Source organism: Alligator mississippiensis, chromosome 1, assembly GCF_030867095.1.
Source record: "Alligator mississippiensis isolate rAllMis1 chromosome 1, rAllMis1, whole genome shotgun sequence".
NCBI classification, from domain to species: Eukaryota; Metazoa; Chordata; order Crocodylia; family Alligatoridae; genus Alligator; species Alligator mississippiensis.
This window is the reverse complement of record NC_081824.1, coordinates 356,245,317-356,265,828: the sequence shown is the minus strand read 5'-3', so window position 1 is coordinate 356,265,828 and position 20,512 is coordinate 356,245,317. Positions and strand designations below refer to the sequence as shown.

At 41.2% G+C, this 20,512-nt stretch overlaps 1 protein-coding gene across 1 annotated transcript in view; it reads left to right on the top strand.

Annotated features, from left to right (window-relative positions):
* Positions 1–11,779, top strand: part of TNFSF13B (TNF superfamily member 13b) — a 21,276-nt gene extending 9,497 nt beyond the window's left edge. The window contains exons 5-8 of the mRNA XM_014600405.3: positions 8,572–8,628; positions 9,973–10,085; positions 10,172–10,322; positions 11,572–11,779. Coding sequence (XP_014455891.1) covers positions 8,572–8,628; positions 9,973–10,085; positions 10,172–10,322; positions 11,572–11,684 — 434 coding nt within the window. The 3' untranslated portion in view covers positions 11,685–11,779. The remainder of the gene's footprint in view (positions 1–8,571; positions 8,629–9,972; positions 10,086–10,171; positions 10,323–11,571) is intronic.
* Positions 11,780–20,512: the final 8,733 nt, after the last annotated feature.

The following is a 20,512-nucleotide window of genomic DNA, read 5'->3' as shown; positions in this document are numbered from 1 at the left end:
CTAAGAAATCTCAAAGCACTCAGTCCAATTCCCTTGACAAAGACTTAGCTTTCCTTTAAACAAAAAGAATTCTAAATAGTTCATGGATCAGAATGACAGACTTACTTGTCATGCAAGACAGCAGCTTTTCGTTAGGAACTCTTCAGCCACACTTCTGCAGATACCTGTGTCCAGACAAAATAGAGAGCATTATGCAAACATGAAACCTAGCTGGAGCTAGTGTTCAAACTGTTCATCTCTTCAGTTCCCTAGATCAGGAGTTAATAACCCATGGCCTTTAAGCCAGATTGGCCCACAGAGCCACTACACATGGGGCTTTGGCAGTAGAAGGCTTTGACGTTCAACCGGGGCTTCTTCCGTGCCACAGTGGGGAAAAGCAGCAGTAGCAGCGGATGGGTCCTAGCACCAGCACTATACCTAGACTCCTGGCGGCCCCAGGTGAACTTCTTGTATCGGGTCCCCCTTCATCAGAGATAATGATAATAATGATAATCAGACAATGGGGAAAAATTACCATTTTCGGGCCCCTTTTCTGTCTGGGCCCTGGGCGGCCGCCTGATTTGCCTATGTCTGTGCTGGGTCTGGCTAACACCCAGCTGCCTCTTACCTACATTAGGTCATTCTAAGCTGTGGCCTGAAAAAGTTGCCAAACACTGCTCTAGATAGTTGTTTCAATTTACTCAGCATCTATTACTGGTAGCACATTAAATACAACAACATAGAGCATTCACTTTTCACTTTGTAGTAATTTTTGGGAAAAAACCCAAACACTTATGACTGAAGTGTATACAATAAAACCCCTTGAATCAGGGAGAAAGGCCCCTTAATGTTTCTGCTGGTTTAAGGTAAAAGCTACAGCATAAAATACCCTTAACATATTTTTAAAATACTTCTTTTAATGTTTGAAGAGGGGAACATGGCAGTTCTCAAAAAGAAAAATCCATTTCTGGAAAAGAAAAGTGATGTTGTTTGTTATTGTTTCTGCTGACAGCAGAGTAACTCAAAGAGGAAGCTGCCCATCTTAAACAGAAGCACAAGGAGTGACTTAATCAAGCATATGCAGTTTAGTATAAAAGAGTCAATTTACTACATGAATGAATTAATACTGTTGCATATTATGTGAAATACCAAGCACTCAAAGCACTTACACAAAAATAAGCCCTCTTTTATTACAATAATGCTAATACTCTACAATTACCATAGGTACTAAATGGCTGAATCATGCTAAAACTTCCAGGTATAGTTCATCACACAATGTGGGCCAGTTTAAGATCAAAACAATTCAACAAATATTTTGCAGAAATTAAGCAGATCTGAGTCATATCCTGTAAATGTGACCACCATCTTTTTTACATAACCTAGGCTTTCCTTACTAGTTTATTTAACTTAAGGATTTATAGGACATCACTTATTAAAGTGCCTGATTATTTAACTAGTCATAGAAAGGCAAAGCCAAGACTAAAAACGATACTTCAGCTACTCTGTGAATGAAAAATAAAGCAGCTAATGCCATAAAAAATAAATGGGAATACATAGAGAAATGTGTATGATTGTATAAGTTTCAGGAAGTCCAGGGAGAATAGACAAAAACAAGGAATGAAGGGCTCAGGGAGCTTTTAAGTGGAACATTTCTCCAGAGATAGAGGGTTCTACAGCTGATATTTGCAAACTTGAGTGCCTGAAGGCATTCCTAAATTTATAATTAGGGCCTAAATAAGTGTGTGTGCGTGGGGGGGGGAGGTCCAACAAACATCAGCCTTCTTTTATTTCAACTAGAATTGTGAGTGTTTGGCATCTTGGACCACCTTTAATCAGCCCCTCAGACAATATGTAGGCACTTGACTTTATGCATGCATTTGTGAACATTTCTTTAAACAAATAATACTAGACTGTAAAGTTCTGTCAGTAGTTGTTAGAGTGGTTATGCAAACTGGGTTATATAAAGTTAGCAGAGAGAGGACCTGATACTTATAAAATCATAGGAAATGGGGATTAAAGGAATATAGGAGAAAAAAGGCTAGATCATCCAATCCCTGTTCTAAGATTAAATCATTTTTACCTAAGCCATTGCTGACTGGGGGTTGTCTAAGCTCTTCTCAAAAATTTCCAGTGAAGATTTCAGTCATTGTTGTCAATATATTCTACTGCTTAACTAACCTAAAATTAAATTCCTGATCCCACTACCACCCACCTCCAGTTTCTAACCTAAATTTTCCTTGTTGCAATTTAAACTGACAATTTTTTGTCTTACCCTGGAGTGGAAATGGAAAACAGTTTATTACCTTCCTCTTTGCAGAAACCTTCTATACACTTGAGAACTGTTACTATGTCTGCCCTCAGTGTTGTCTCTAGACTAAACAGATCCATTTCTTTCAATCTTTCCTCATGGTTCAGTCTTTCTAGTAGGGCTGTACGAAGCTTCAGGTGCTGGCTCAATTCGGAGGAGATTCAGCCCCATTTGTTGGCTGAATCTCTGAATTCAAATCAAATCAGGAGACCAATAAAAAGGTCCAAATTGATTTGAAGCCTCTGAATTGATTCAGAAAAGATTTGGAAAAAGGTTAGGCAATTTGTGCAGTCCACGCTCCCCACCGCAGGGAGCTGGACCTGGACTCTGTGCCAGTAAGTAGGGGGTGGTGGAGTGGGGGGGCTGAAGGAAGGAGGGGGGACCTTCTAGGCCCCATCCCTTGCCTGCTCCCCCAGGCCCTCTGAGCACCACCCCCCTCTGCCCACACTCTCAGCCCCATCAATGGCTGCCCTGCCCTGCCCCAGCATCCCGGCTGTTAAAAAAAGAAAAAAAGAAAAAAATGCCCCACACTCACCGGCTGATGCAGCGGCCATCAGGGCTTCTGGGGGCTTGTGACAGAGCTCCCCATACAGTGCAAGACAGTGGGGGACGGAAGGGATTGCCTCCCTGCCTGGCAGGAGCCGGTGAGTGCAGAGCATTTTTAAGAACTGGGATGCTGGGGCTAGGCAAGGCAGCCATTGATGGGGCTGGGAGAGTGGGCAGAGGGTGGCCCTGTTTGATTCAGAGATTTGGCCAATTCGGCGGCAGCCAAATATCTGAATCAGATTCAGCTGAATCTATTTGGGACAGTGATTCGAATCACCAAATCGAATCACTGTCTCCTGAATCGGCCAAATCCGAATCCAAAGTGAATACTAGCCACTTCGCACAGGTCTACTTTCTAGACCTCTGACCTTTTTGTTGCTCTCCTTTGTACTGTCTGTAATTGGACTACATCTTTCATGAAGTGTGATGCCCAAAATGGGACATACTACTTCAGCTGAAACTTGATTAGTGTTGCATAGAATAGAAGGATTACTTCATGTGTCCTGCACACAACATTTGTGTTTCTATATTCCAGTCTGATATTTTCCTTTTTGGTGAAAACACAACAATTTTTACTCACATTCCTTTATGATCTACTATTATCCTCCAATCCTTTTCTGCACACCTGCTACCTAGCCACTTGTTCTCCCTTGATATTTCTGCAGTTGATTATTCCTATTCTATTTAGTTAAAATACTAGCTTTGCATTTGTCCTTATGGAATTGTCTATTTATTTCACACCATTTCTTAAATTTGTTGAAGTCATTTTGAAGTGTAGTCCTGTCCTGCAAAGTGTGTGCAACTCCTCCCAGCTTGATATCATCTCTCCATTGTATAAATATATTCTTTATTGCCTCAGCCAAGTCATTACAATTCCAAGCAGCATCAGATCCACAGCATATCCCTGGGGAACCACTTGATACACCCTTCCTGTATTTCTGACTAACCATGGCTATGTAGAGAAATCCCATGTGTAGAACTATAGAGCCAGAGCAACAGCCTGTACCAGGGGCGAGACCTCAGTAGATGCTTTGAAAATAAGCTTGCATTGCTCAATTGTGAAGGTCAACACCCCTTTAGTTCTGTCTGTGGTTTGCACATGCATCTGGAGTCACTAACTTCTTCAGAATTAGCTGTTCAGCTCAGGGAAGAAGTTATACTCAACAACTTGACTTTCTGTTCTTTCATTGTGCCCTGGGGGAGTGTAAGTTGGAAAAAAAAAAATTATCATTGCAAGAGAAGGAGTTTTCTCCTATGTAAGGCTAGCTAATTTTTACAGCCCCAAGGACAATTAGCACTATACAACTAACTAATCATCCTGATGATATTTAGACTTTTTTCTTCAGTAACTGTTATAATGCATTTTTAGATTATCTTAAATCATTGTTATATATGTTGTACCACTATTAACCATATTATTTATAATTTATTAATGTGAACCGCACATTTAAAACTCAAATCTGAATATTTTTCAGATATCTTGGTTGTTCAGTCCAGAAATGTTGACTCCTTCAAATCCATTGTTCATAGTATTCATTCTAGTATATGTTTGTATGGTTGGTGTTGCATTAACTAAGGCCTGTTTTGTTTTGTTTTTTCTTGAAATCATATAACTGTCACTAAATGTTGCAGAGAAATCAATGTTGCAGAGGAGCCAGGCTGAATTCCCCAGATAGATTCTTTACTTTTTTTTTAAGAATCAGTAATTTAATTTGTTTTGGGTCTGATTCAAAAAAGTACTTAAGCATGATGTTTTCATAGCTTTAGGCATAAGTATTCCCATTGAAGTCATATACTTTGTTAGACTGGGAGTTGGATGAGGATTATCTATACATTTTGGGGAATTATTAAATGAACTCCATACAAATATGCTGCTGTTCATAGCCCCATACAGATTTTGGCTACTTGGATATACCTGTGACTATTTTCTGGTTTTAAATAAGAGGATCATTTTGTTAATGAGCATTTGCTCTTGTAACAGCAAACAAAACTGCAACATTTTATTCTCCTTCCTGTAAAATAAAATTGAATATATACTTTTAAAACGTGGTTTCTGTCCAGTGGCACTAATGGATAGGTGCGTGTATAGCTTTATTTAGTGGTTGCAAATAGAACCGCAGTCATGTATAATATCTGATCATAGGCCGCTTGTTACGGGAAAGCTTTTCAGAAAATGCCAGATCTTTAAGCTATTACTGTTCAATAAGTACCTAGCAGGGCCTGCAAATAATATATAGTTTTGTGACTATGTTAATAATAAACAAGGCCAGGTTTTTGGTGTTAAAGTCAGTGGACTTAGTTTCATACTAGCTGAATATCAGGCTAGGAGGGTTTTAGTTGAAAAGAGACATAATGATAAATCACAGAACTAGCAGTGACAAGCAGGATTGTGCATAAGACTCCAGATCTCATCTTTGTTCCTTTAATTGAATTGTAGAGGCTTCTTTTCTTTTCCTACTCCTTGGTAACCAGTGAACACTTAATATAGTTAAATAAAAAAGAGCACTATTATTGACGACAATGAATTAACATTTTTAGGGGCAGATATTACCTGTTTTTCTTGGTTTACTAGCTGTGCAACTCCAGGAATTTTATTTCACTCTTAACCCAAAGGCTTCTCTTTTTGGTAAGCTCCTTGCCATACCAGTGTGAGGGAAAAAGTGAATAGAAGAGTGTTCTGTGTTTTGTTTTTCTGTTTTCTTGTATCAGAGATTTAGAGTTCTTTAGATTCTTTCTTTAGAAGTTTTCTGGTTCTTATGCCATAGGAATTATTGACAGATTCAGGGCTGCATTTTGTCACAATAAATAATGTCTCACCCTGCCAGTGGCCCATTGGCGTGAATGGGATTACTTAAAGAGTGAGGCAGTCTTCACTGTGAGTTAGGTTGGCAAACTCTGTCCCATAGTGTTTCTGAAGGGATTCAGCAATCAAAGTCAAGATTGTCTTTTCATCCTACCTAGTAAATTATTAAATTGCCAAGCACATCTACTTTCGATAATACTGTAGATACTTTTATTCAATGCCTTTCACTCTCAAAAGGAATTCTGGGGCTTAAGCCTTATCTGCAATTTCTGTTGAAATGAATATAACTTTATAGGTTCTGTTTTGACCTTTTTTATGATTCCTGACACTTACTTCTCTGACCTTTTTTTTTTTAATGTGACTTAAACAATTTTAAAGAGATCCACCATTTTTAAATTAAATAGATTTTGTGACTAAAGACAAAATTCACACTGGTCCCTGATTTAGGCTTTGACATACCTGACAGTGTCAGGAGGGTGATGCAAAAAAATACGTACTGTTTCCTTTACAGGAGATGGGGAAATACGGGCACTGTCAAAGAACCCAAATGTTGAGCCAAGAAGCTAATTAGAATTTTAGCCAATAGGAAACAAAGGGTATACTCCTGCCCTTCTTTGGATTAAGATGCTTGAATCACAGCTATCCACTTGGGATTCAAAGTGAAAAGATCGCTCTTGAAGGTGACGCTCCTTCTGCCTGAAGATGGGTTTTTATACCCAAAAGCTTGCAAAGAAAAATTTTTCCAACTATTTTAGTTGGTCTAAGAAAAGAAATCAGATTTACCCAAATAATCTTGTCTGGTCTTGAGGGTAGACACTTACTTGGCAAAGCAATGGTGGTATGCCTTTTCCCCCTTTTGTACATCACCATCCTCACTTCCTAGAGGAGTACTATTACCACCAGATTATGGAATAGTCCAGGAAGTGTTAGTGTATTCAGCCGAGGTAGAGTGGAGAGGAGTCTGGAGCTCTGGTCCTTACTTCCAGGGTTATTTCTGAATTTTAGTCCAGCTCTTCTTGTCCTGGCAGGGTACTCGAACTGCCACTGTATTCCAAGGGTAGAGCAGACACCTGTTTTATCCTGGCTCTGATTGTCCTGGGCATCAAAACAGGTGCAAGGCAATAATCTACATGGACAGCTTGCAAGGCAATTAACTAGAATTAGCCACAATTGTCCCAGGAACAAGTGTCATTTCAGATGCTTCACAGAGACAATAGCTTTGGAAATCTGTAGGATCTCAGGATAAAAGACGTTGGGAGAGAAATCCAACATCTGTTATTAGCCTAAGGCTCTTTCTTGCTTGCTCTCCTTCTGGTCCCATGACTCTTAGCTACACTGTAGGTCAGTGTCAGCTGGAGTGGAAGATGCCACAACACAGGTGGTTTTATCACCTGGAGGATAAGGCGTTTTTTTCTGAAGTGAGAGCTGTAGCTTTGAGTCTCCTCAGGCTTAAGCTGGGGCTAAAACCCAGGTCTCCTGCTGTTTGGCCAGGTGCTCTAACCATTCAGTGGAAGCTCCTCCATTAACCATATTTTAAGAGAAAATGACCAAGGCTGCTGCATTTGATATCGAATGCAGTGTTATCCTTGCTTTAGGCATTCTATGAACATATCTAATGCATTGGGCCCTTAAGGGCTACTGGGTGGCAATGGAGCTTAAGCAGGAATTATGCACCATGGTGCTCTGATAGAGTTTCTGCACACATACAGAAGCTCCCCAGCTAGACACCTAGGGCAAAACATATAGGGCTCCTATACATGTACACGGAGCTGAAAATCCAGTGTATTGAAGCAGACTTGATTAATTGAGTCTGCTGGAGCACAAAAATTGATGCACTTCAGCAGCATTCCACATCACACATATCAGCATTGCCACACGTCTCCGTGAGAAAAAAACGGCAGCAGTACATTTTGAAATAAAATATGTTTGAACTTTAGTTCAAAGCATCCTGCCACCATTTTTTCAGTGCAGGAACACGTGGTGATGCTGATATATGCGATGCACGGGCACATTTAATTAGCACGGCTCGCTAATTGAAGTGTCCAGCACCGCTTCCCACAACACATGTAAAAATGCCTGTAGGTGTGAAGTTATTTAGGTGCCCAAGTTGTTTTGTGACCAATAGGGTAGGAGTGTTTGGTTTTTTCGTGGTTGTTCCACATGAGTTCTATTCAGGTACATGGTTTTCCAACATAGATGTGTCCCTAAATTCTTATCTCCTGTGTTGTCATCTAGCATGCAGAGTGCCCAAATTTTAAAACAGTTCATTAGTTTTGACAGATACTAAAACAGTCATAGCATTAATTGCATTAATTTTTCTCAACATCTTAATTCCCTGATTAAGCAATCTTAGTTAAGATGCATTGATTTTGAACAGTAGGAATTCTTCGTATTTTTTTAATGTAACATAAAATGAATCTGTATGTCCTATGGACTTCTATTGATATTTTATGTGAAGCTAAACAACTCTTTAATGTTCTAAAAATACCTTTAAGAAGTGTGACATCCATTGTGACTGACAGTTCTCTTTGTTGGGTTTTTAGTTAGAAATCTAATTCAACAAATGAAGCTGGCAGCTTTCAACTCACTTGGCTTAATGTTAAAATATTAAACAATATTAAATTATATTAGGATTGCAGATAAAATACTGGTGCTTTATACTGTCCCAGTGCTTGACTGCATAAACTGAAATCTCATACTTACCTAGTACCTGTGAAAATGGTGAAAATTTGCCTTTGCCTTAGCATAACTCACAAGTGTCTGCCACAACAAGAAATAGGAGAACCTGTTTCCAGGTAGTGAGACTAAGAATATCTGCCTGATGATTCTGCTTGCACTGTTTTTTTTTTTCACCAAGATCTTAAACTACTCTTTGAGTGATTTTTCTTATAATATGTGTTTCTTTGATTTAAAAAGGGATATGTTTGCTTTGCAGTGCTACAGGCCTGTTTGCAATTGATTGCTGATAGCAAAAGTGATATCCAACAAAAAGGTAAGAGTCAAGCTCAAAAATCCACCCAGGACTAGGAATATATTGGACCACTGTGGTGAAAAGCACACTAGTTTCTGTAGGCACAAGGGAGCATGTCCTGGGTGAACGTGGGACAGCGTTTGGTATGAATCTAGAGTAAAGCTTGAACCCAGGCCTCCACCTCCATAGCAAGATGCCTTAACTAATCTGACACCATGCTCCATAAATAAGTATGAATACATGCTACATGTAGAGTTAACTACCTTTTCAAAGGAGGAAGGAGGGACACATGCCCATCTTCTCCCAACCACCCTGCCAAACCAGAGCTGAGCAGAGTGGGGACAGATGCGGACTGCTTGCTGCTGGCTTAGGGGTTCCCACGCTGCTGCCTTTCCCTTGGGAGCCCTGTGCTGGCCGCATGCCTCCTGCCCACCCAGCAGCAGCAGAGGACACAACTTGATGCCACCGCCACCACTGCCACCACCCCCACTGCTGCTGAGTGGGCAAAGGGTGTCTTGCCATGGAAGTGCAGCAGGGTCGGGAGCCCTGAGCTTGCAGTGGGCAGCCCACATCCATGTCTGCCTTGCACACAGATCTGGGGGGCATGTGTCCCCTGTGCCCTCCACCCCCTGGATAAGCCATCCATTGGTCCATTCCACTCCACACCTAGGCCTCACACACTGCCCTAGCTGGACAGCACACAGCCTTTGCCCCACTCCCTCCATCACCCTGGGGGGGGCTCAATCTGATCTTTCTCCTAGCCCCCTCTACCTCCTGTCCCCCACAGACTTACCTGCAGGGAGCTGCTCTCCATGCTTCCTGGCTTTGGCATGCACATGCATGCAGTACCCCCTGCTTCCCACCTCCGGCAGCCCCTTGCAAGGCTGGAACACTGCTGCCTGTAAGGGGAAACCTGCCATTTCCCAATCCCTGCAGATGCTGCAAATCCAGAACAAATGCTATCCCAGAGTCACGCAACCCAGGACATGTCTATACATTGCAGGACTGTCCTGCCCAATTAGAGAAAAGTGGTCACGCTAGCTACATCCTTGTATATCTTGAATTAGACATTGTCTATATGCTGTCTAGTGACTAAAAATAATGTAAGTTTTTCAGCTGGATAATTTTCGCCAATTTCCTGCTTGTTTCAGGAAATTATGCTATTTTTCCAGAAGTCAGCATTGTTATTTTTGGGGAAATGGAAACCAGAATGAAATAGCTATGTTTGGTTTGTTTTGGGGTTTGGGGTTTTTTTTTTGGGGGGGGGGGTTGTTGTTTGTTTTTGGGTTTTTTTTGGGGGGGGGGCTTGGGGGGGCAGGGGGAGGTTTCTCTTACCAGACACACTGCTCTCTCTCTCTGTCTTAGATGATTCAAGTATTGTCCCATGGCTTCTCAGCTTTAAACGAGGAACAGCTTTGGAGGAACAAGGAAATAAAATAGTGGTCAAGGAAACAGGTTATTTTTTCATTTATGGCCAGGTAAGAACATTTATTTGAAATGTAATAGCTGACTTTTAAAAATCTTCATACTGTGTGTTTAAAATCTATTTTTATTTATTCTTTAGGTTTTATATACTGATACAACATTTGCTATGGGACATCTAATACAGAGGAAAAAGGCCCATGTATTTGGTGATGATCTCAGCTTGGTGACATTATTTCGTTGTATCCAGAACATGCCTCAGTCTTATCCAAACAATTCATGCTATACTGCTGGTAAATATCTGAGTTTTTGGCTTTATTTATTTATAGATCTGTACTTCATGTAATCTACGGTGATACATTATTTCATATTTTAACAGTTATAAAGAAAATGGAATACATTTAGAAATCACACTATTTATAAACATACAGTATTTTTTTAAAATATATTTGTGTGTGAGTATAAATGACTGAAACAATCCATAAAGAGTGTAGTTATCACATTAACATCATCTTTATGTGTGTCTATATATGTGTATATATATAAAATCGATATATATTTAGATAGTGCAATAACTATTTTAGCACAATGGTCCTCTTTAATAAATTAAATCAATTATGGATATAATTTGGCCTAAATCTGAAACCTTTACTCAGGCAAGGCTCACATTAAGATGGTGTTGGCTCTGCCATTCCTTACAAAATCATTAACTTTTTCTCAAAAACCATCACAATGCTTGAGTGTTATCAAATTGCTTTAGATTAGTTATACATTTATTGTGGGGGGGGGGTTAGTTGATTACTAAGATATTTATATGTGAAATGTTTCCTCTTTCATTCACTCCAATTTGTGATTCACACAGTGATTGTATAGTCTGGTCACCATTTCACAGTTCCAGAACTGGTTGTATTGTGAACTGAGAGGCTAGTAACAATGAACTGTGGCATCACTGAATGTATCAGGTACCTGGTACATGATAAAATGCAAAATAAAGCTTCTATTCACAGAGTCATCTTGCTAAACAGCAAAAATGAGGAAAGGCAGGTACAGAAGTAAGGGCCTATTGAATAAGGTTTGATGAAGTGGAGTTTCATAGTCCATGACAATGGTTCCTTAAGCTCTATAGGGAGATAAGGTAATGCACACATATTTAGAGCACTCAGCAGGGTGCTAATAAAAAGTATTAATCTGGCATAAGTGTACACGTCTTGATTTACAGACGTGTCTGGTGGGAATTAACTACGTTTCCATATAAGCCAATAGTAATTTTCAATCACCTGTTATGAGGAGCAGAGTTAGGCTGATCCTGGTGACTCTTGAAAATAGCATTCTAAAGATGCCTAAAAAGCTAGGTGACTATATATCTATATTTTATTTAATAAAGCAGCTTATTAAAATCAAGGAAAGAGATTCAAAGGTCTGGTGGGCCATAGTATCAGTGCGTACTTGGATTTCTGACACAAAAAGAGTAATCTATTTGATACCATCTGGTAGAGCTATAAGTAAAATATTTATATAAAGATATTTCAAATCTCTTGCTAGGCATTGCAAAACTAGAAGAAGGGGATGAGCTTCAACTTACAATACCACGGAAAAGAGCCAAAATATCACTGGATGGAGATGGCACTTTTTTTGGTGCAGTTAGACTCTTGTGATGCTCTGCTTTTATACATCATGCTTATCAACATTTCTTCTCTTTGTGTCACTGAAAAACAAATTGAAATACAATAAAGCTGCCAATTCAGTCTTTTTTCTGAGCCCTTGCATTTGGTTTAATGAGCCAGCCCAAAACAGGAAACCCAAAGACATACTTGCGGTACATAACCGTCATGTGAATTACCAGAAACACAACTTATTTTAGGCGATAAAATAATATAAATAACAGCTAAGAGAGCATGTCTTACAGTTTTGAAATTACTTCTTGTCTCTGATGCAAAGTAGAGAGTCCTCCAAGACTACAACACTGACTGCAAACTATCTTAAGGCAAAGTAGACCATTATGAATACTAGAGATCCTAGTTTTCTCTCATAAAAAGAATCCCTAATTTTCGGATTTAAAAAAGTAACCTAAAATTCACATTTTTCCATGATTAAAATGAAATGTCACAATATAGCAGTGTTTCATTTTTATCATGGAAAAATGTGGCTTTGGGGTTACTTTTTAAAATCTGAATATTGGGCATTTTTTTGCCAGAGAAAAACCAGGATCCCTGGTGATTACTAACTCATTATCCATGTGATATTGAAGTGAAATGATCACATCATATTTATATATTGGATAAATCTAACATCTTAAACATGAAATGTTTTATTGTTAAAACAAAGAATTTTAAAAAATTGAGTGGAATTTTCATTGTATGTATGGAAGTACATTAAGAAATACAGATAAATTTACCTGGGACAAAAATAAAATAGTGTTGTGGTAGCTGCGATGGTCCCCAGAGTGTCTGAGAAGCTAGATTTGTTTGGTTATATCTTTTTCTTGGACCCACTGTATAGTTGGGAGAGATGTCAAACAAGCTTTTTGGCACAAAATTGCTCTTACTTGAGCAGAAAGACTCAGTTACAGCCGCATTTAACTAATATACCATATAGAACAATTTTTTTTTTTTTTTGTTTAACCTCATTTTGGAAATGCTCACTGCTGGTGGGCAGTAAACCTGTAAGAGACAGTTACAGATCAAGTAAAACAAATGGAAATAGATATACCTAATTACTGAAAAGAATTGGACTGTTCTAAGGGAAAAGGAAGAGGGGTATTATTATTATTCATGAAGTAGAGAAGTTAGTATTGTAATGTTACACTGAGATATAAAGCCATTGTTTGTGTTAAATCCACTAGTTTTTTGTGTCCAGAAAAGTTATGTGTTTTTTGTTCACAGGCCTGTCTCCTAAAGGTACTGTTTAGACTTTCCCTGAAGACTAGGGCTTTGAGGTCAGAGATGGAATTGTTGTTCTGTGAAGTGTTCTCCCACTGGTATGTCTGTCCTTTTATAATTTTTCTATGACAGTTCATTCTGGAGTGGAGTAGTGATATTGGGCATTTATACACATACATTTGTCTACTTCAACACGCCAGAAATCTAGCACATCAGAGCAGACTCGATTAATCAAGTCTGCTCCGCACGTGAGCTAATATACGTGGTGCTGTATCGCATGCATTTGTATGAATGGTAAAATGCGCATCAGTGCTGAGAAAATGGTGCCGGTGCACTTTTGAACTAAAACGCCTTCAATGTGTTTTAGTTCAAAAGCGTGCCACTGCCACTTTGTCAGCACTGACGTGCATTTCCCTGTTTATACAAATGCATGCGCCACAGCCCCGGGCACTTTTAAAGGCACCCAGCGCTGTGGTGCAAGCATGTGCACAAATGCCCTTAAGGTCAAAACAGAAATGCATCTCCCAGGTCTAGCTCATGGCACTTCACAGAAAGTGCCATGAGTTAGACTGCTTCTCCTGACCTAAAAGACATTAGCTGTTGGGTCAGGAGGGTAGGGGATCAAGCTTCAATTTGGAGCCGAACCAGGGAGAGAAGCTGTGTCTCTGTAGCCCAGGGGTGGGCAAAATGCAGCCCATGGGCCAGATGTGGCCCACCAGGCCATTCTATCCGGCCCGCAAGACCCCTAAAAAATTTAGAAACTTAATATTTATCTGCCCCTGGGTACCTGTCATGTGGCCCTCGATGGCTTGTCAAAACTCAGTAAGTGGCCCTCTGCCAGAAATAATTGCCCGCCCTTGCTGTAGCCTCTTCCCCAAGCTTTGCCCCCCACCCCCTCCCTGCTTCCATTCTGTCTCAGGATGAAAGGGGGAGAAGACAGGGGAGGAAAGTCCAGTCCCAACTGTGCTGGAATGGGGGGCAGTGAGTGGATTGGAGCCCACCTTGGGGAACTCCAATCCACCCGCCCCACCTCTAGCACCAGCTGGGCACCCCCCAGATCGAGCTTCCTCTGCTCCCTACCCCCCACCCCCCCATTCTGAAAACAGCACTAGGAGCAGTGCTGGGCTGCAGCAGCCAAGCTGTGCTCCTGGTGCATGCAGACAGAAATTAATGAAGGTACTCCACTCTGAAGCATCTTCATCTGAACCCTCACATAATGATGGTTCAGACTGTGGTAGAATTGGGCCCTTTTAAAGCACTCTGCACTTGTCTTTGGTCACAGCTGTAGAGTGCTTTCATGGCCAGATTGGGCAAAAAATGTCACTTCTGTCTGCACCTTCAGTTTCACCTGTATTGTTTCTATGATGGCAATTGGCACATTGGATAAGGCATGTCACATGTGGTAGAAATAAGTAGGATCCATGGATTATAGTGGTTTCATTGTGGGGAGATAGTGGCAGTGTGTTGGTAGGCTTTGTTTTTTAAGGAGGAGTCTAAAGATGATGAAAAGATTAGTGCTTTTGCAAAGATTGTTTGGAAGCCTGCATTTGAGAGGCTGGGAATAGGTCTCTATACTTATGACCTTTTTTTATCATTGGCTGTAATTATTTAATGAACTCTCACATCAAAATAGAGGACAGGGTCACCCAGTTGCAAGTGGGAGAACATTTTTAACAGAACAGCCATTCTACCTCTGACCTGTCTTTTAGGGAAACCTACACAATACTTTTAGAAGATGACCCTGAGAATACTTAACTTTTCTGGGAACACATACCCCAAAAGCATAGACTTGAACAATGGTCTAATTGTACATTACCATTAACCTGTTCTCTCTCCTAACTTTTCTGTACTCCACAGTTAATAGTACTTCTCTTACTTTTTTCAATGGTCTTATTTTTTCACATAATTAGGTTTCTCTATTTCACTTTTTTCACTTGATCTATAAATGCCTCTTATAACCTCTTATTCCATGGATTTACTGCTCACTTCCCTTTTTATGCAACTATTTTCATTTACATAATAGTGTTAAACAAAAGTCATTGTTCTATCTACTTATTTAGATGAGACTGTATCTGTGTCTTTCCTAGAACTGAGGTAGGGCATTTTGTGTCCCAAACTTTGTGTAATATCTCTCTCAACTAAAGACTTTCCAATTTGACTAAGTCTCTGAATCCTAGCCCTACCCTCCAGTGTATCTGCTATTCCCCTCAGCTTAGTGTCAAACATGCTGAGGGTGCACTCCATTCCATCTTCCAGATCATTGATAAAGATTTTGAACAAAACTGGTCCCAGGATCGATCCCTGGAGCACTCCCCTTAATACCAGCTGCCAATTAGACATCAGGCTATTGATTACTATCCTTTGATCCCAATGATCCAACCAGTTTTCTATCAGCCTTACAGTCGGTTCCTCCAACCCTTACTTCCTTAGCATGCTTGCAAGAATGTTGTGGGAGACTGTATCAAAAGCCTTGATAAAGTCAAGGCATATGACATCCCTTGCTCTTCCCACATCCACAGAGCCATTCATGTCATCATAGAAGGCAATCAGGTTGGTCAGGCATGACTTGCCCTTGGTGAATCCATGATGACTATTCCTAATCAACATCTCCTCCAAGTGCTTAGCAATGGATTCCTTGAAAACCTACTCCATGATTTTTCCAGGGACTGAGGTGAAGCTGACTGGTCTGCAGTTCCCCAGATCCTCTTTCTTACCTTGCTTAAATATGGGTACTATAGTTGTCTTTTTCCAGTCATCTGGGACCTCTCCTGATCACCATGAGATCTCAAAGATAAGGTTCTTAGGTACCAAATAACCTCTTTTTCTTACAACCATGTCTTTTCACTTTTGTGATCTCCTTTACCTAGAGAAAAATGCACATTTAATTTGATAAGTTCTTTCAAACTTGATATAAAAGTGATGTTCAGCTTCTGGCCTGTTGACTGAATTTGGCTCTCAAGAGATAACCAGGGGTCCAGATATTTGTCAGTCGGGAAAAGTGGCATTGTTAATTGCTGAAGCCAGAAGGGGTCACAAGGTTGAGGACCACTGTGGTATACTATAAGAAGAGCAGACTGGAGAGTATGAGGGTTGATTGTAATAAATTGATGTGAAACAAGTTATTTAATATCTTGTCTCCATTGGTATGCACCCACGAGAAGCAAATATATTTAATCACCACACAAGCATTTTTGTATGGAATAATTAATGTCTGTAAATCTTTTTTATTTCCTCAAGTCAATGACTGTATGCATGTTAGGTACTACTATTAATAGTATTTCACCTGTGGCACATAATTGTTGTTTTAAACACCACAGTGACCAAAGGCTATCTCAGATCTTGTATTTCAATCTTTATGGTCCTTGGCAGACATTAAAAAAATGATTATGCATTTTGGAATTTTATCCCGAGTCCTTAAAATCTCAAATCCTGTCATGTCATGAGTTGGGATCAGGTATAAAAATGTTCAGATCCCAGTTGTGCAACTGCTGCTGTAGGGAGCCAGTCCCTCAGGCCATCTCCTTGTGTTTGGACCTTTAAAGGGTGCAGCAGGGTTCCCTGATGCCAGGTTGTACTTGAGCATTTTTCAATAGGTTGGAGGCAGCCCTGAGTCCAGGACCCTGAGCTGCCTTAGTAATCAGGTAGGCAGTGTAAATTGAACCAGGAGCCTGAAGGAATAGAAAGGGAAGGAAGTGATTAACTAGAACTGGACATGAAATGGAGTAAGAGGGTGATAAGGGTAAATTAGTTGGTATGGAAACTAAGGCCGTTGACACATGTTCAGTTAAAGATGCAATGGGATCTGATTTGGGATCCCAACAATTTTGCCTCCTGCCATATTACACATGTGTGGCAGGAGGCATGGTTGTGGGATCAGGGATCAGACCCTAATTGTGCCATAGTGCCGGTACAGGGAGAGCCTAGGATCATGATTCCAGGGTCCTCCTACACTGGTAAGGAACCTTATGCACCCTGCTCTAGGAGCTTTTAAGGGCTCCAGTACACTCCGTGGCCTGGAATGCTAGTCAGCTGACTGGTGCTCTCAGCCATAGGAACACATTAGATCACTCTAGTACACTTCTATGGCTGAGAGTGCCAGTCAGCTGACTGGCACTCCCAGCCCCAGTTGAAGACAATAGAAGATGTATAATGAATGAAGCAAGGGACCGTGGGAAGAGAAACAATTGTTATGGCGAAAGTTATTCATGGCTGTCCTGGAGAACTGTATTCTATCCCTGTGCCTACTAGAGCTCGCTGAAAAGTAGGGTTTCTGGTTATCGGGACATTTCTGTTCTTCAAAATTGATTTTGGTCCAAGTTAGAATGAAACCAAAACTGCTCAAAAATTCAACTGGACTGGAAACTCCCAGACCCCGTAGCCACTCAGTGGCTCACATGGTCCCCATTTGAGAGGTAGACCTGACATCAAAGGGCCATAGGTCTCAGAACCCTACACTTCTTTAGGTCCTGCCAGCCCAATTGCTTCAAGGCCAAGGACCTCAAAACTCTGCCCCAGGACAGGCTTGTCCAGAAATCCAGTGGTGGTTCTGTAGAACCCTGTCCTGCATTCAGTAAAAGGTAATTATGACATTATGAACAAAGCACTTGAGACTTTTGTGTTTTGGGGGATTTTTTTAATGAAATTTTGTTCTGTTGGAAAATTTCTGACCAGCTCTACTGTCTGACACTGAGTTCCTTAAAACAAACTTTTCACAGGTGTTCATCTGTTGTGTGTTCCTCATTTTGTGTAGGACCAACTTAAGGCTATGTGGTCTAATTTGCAGAACTGCTGAGCTTCCACAGCTGCCACTGAAGTCTGTGGTAGCTATACTGTAAACATATGGGATGCTATACAATACTGAAGTGGAAAAAAATAGTTCTTATGCAACTCAAATTATATATATATATAATTAGTGAACACTGGTCCTAAGTGTTCCCTCTGTAAAAGGGAATAATAATACCCTATCATTTCACTGGGATGTTGTAAAAATGAATTAAATGAATATAGCAATGTGTGCCATAAAAATAACTAATTCTGTCATCAGAGCCAGGTTTAATAGTGTGTAGTAAATAAGGCACTGGACTTCCCACTGAAAAATAAGGATAGAAAAAAAAATGTTGCTCATTAAGTGAACAGTATCTGTCCTGGGGATTGAAAGCAATTAGGAATGCTGTGGGGAAAAAAAATAACATGGGATTACACAAAGTTAATTCACTCAAGTTGTTCTGGCAACATTCATTCTGGCACTCTTTTTAGCCATTTTTCCTTGTGCAAGTAAATATAGAGGGGCCTGAAATCTGTTGTTCTCTCCCATCTCAGGTAGAATGTAGAGCCCTGATTCTAGTACTGCAATCCCATAGTCCAAAGAAACAGGACTTTGTGACCACTACATTTGTGTAACTGCAGATTCATTGGGCTGTAGTTTCATCTTTCTCAGGCTACGTCCCCACTCTGTTAGGCTAGGGACAGACATTCAAAAAGCCTGAACCAAACTTGTTTCAATCTTTGCAGGTTAGTCTAACCTGGCTAGGCTAAACCAGTTTCTAACAGCACAGACATACCCTCTGGACTGAGGAAAATCAGGCACATGCCTGCAGTAGCTTAGGCTAGAAGCCAGGAGGTGCTAGCACAGCCCTCCCTTCCATTCCACAGTGCTGAACTGAGGGGGGCGTAGCCAGGCCCTGGCAGGATGTTCTGATTAGGACCCCCCCCTCCCCAACAGAGCATTTATTAGCTCTGTTATCAGCATTTAACACTCCATCAGAAAACAAAGCCCCTCTCATTAGTTCAAGCTCTTCTTAAACAACTTCTTGCAAGGAAGAGAGGAAGGGAACATTCTAAGGAGGGACATTACCAGATATCTGTTGATTAGGTCCAAAAAGCCCTAAAGACACTGTCCTCTCTGCCTTACACAGACACCTCTCAGCATTAGCTAGCATACCACGTGCAGCAAGGTGGGGGAAAGCAGGAGGAAGCCAGGTAGATGCTCTGTGCCGGATCTCCAGCAAGGGATCAGAAGGCAAGAGCCAGGCATGCTGTGGAGCAGAGAGCCCCGCCCAGCCAAGAGAGCATGCCGGGATGCTGGGGGACTCTGATTTATCTTAAACCAGCAAGGGATCTGGGACAGACGTTGCATAAACCGGTTTGACCCAAATCGGTTAAGTCTGATACTACATTCAATCAAGTTTATCTCAAACTGGTTTCAGCCATTTTCAAACTGGTTTGTGTGTGCTGAATGTCTGTTCCGTTACAGGTTTAAACCAGTTTCTGATCACTTAAACTGGTTTATGTGTAAGTCTGTCCCTAGTCCATAGGGGTAAATCCAGAAAAGGTTAAGTTCCCCTGGGCATCCTTTTCACAGCTCCTATGCGGAATAGAACCATACCAGTTTTACTACAGCTGGGTATTGTACAGCCCCAAGAAGCATGGCCAGAAGTGTCTAATAGGACTAACTAGATATGGATCTTATTAACTGTTTCCATTTCTTATCTTGATGACAGCATAAGCTATGGAAACACAGTCATGACACTGATCTATGAAGCATGAGCATTAGGAAGGGCTGGCAGAGAATTCGGGAGGTTGTCTATTGGAAATAAAATGAAAGCTTGCTGTCTGGGTGGGGGCTATCTGAATGGTAAGTGAGCACTAATAGCAAAATACCTAGAAAGCCTAGCAAAATCAAACACCCTGTTGATGCTGAAATATGATAATGCTCCAAGACCTGGAAGCCCCCAAGACCTGGAACAGAATTCCATCAGAGGTGGTACAAGCACCTACTCTGGATTCCTTTAAGAGTCAATCGGACATTTATGTTGCTGGGATCCTGTGACCCCAGCTGACTTCCTGCCCCTGGCGCAGGGGGCTGGACTTTAGGAAAGCTGATTTCAATGAACTCAAGTGATTAGTCAAGGACGCACTGCAGAGTAGGAGTTTTGAAGTGATGGGAGCCCAAGAAGGGTGGCTGTGCCTTAAGGAAATGATCCTTCGGGCACAAAGGGAGACGATCCCGATGCGAGGAAAAAGAGGGAAAGGGGCCAGGAGGCTTCCTTGGCTGACCAGAGAAGTCCAGGGAAGCCTACAGGCTAAAAGGGGAGCATATAAAAAGTGGAAACAGGGAGAGATCACCAAAGAGGAGTATACCCCCTCTGCTTGTGCTTGTAGGGAGGCAGTTAGATGGGCCAAAGCTACCATGGAGCTGAGGATGGCATCCCAAGTAAAGGATAACAAGAACTTGTTTTTTAGATATATAGGGAGTAAAAGGAAGGCCCAGGGAGGAATAGGACCCCTGCTAAATGGGCAGAAACAATTGGTGACAGACAGGGGGGACAAGGCTGAACTCCTCAACAAGTTCTTTGCCTCAGTGTTCCTAAGCGAGGGGCAAGACAAGTCTCTCACTGGGATTGTAGAGAGGTAGCAGCAAGGGACCAGACTACCATGCGTAGACCCTGAGATGGTGCAGAGTCACTTGGAAGAACTGGATGCCTTTAAGTCGGCAGGCCTGGATGAGCTCCATCTGAGGGTACTGAAGGCACTGGCCGACGTCATTGCACAGCCACTAGCGGGAATATTTGAACGCTCGTGGCGCACGGGCCAAGTCCCGGAGG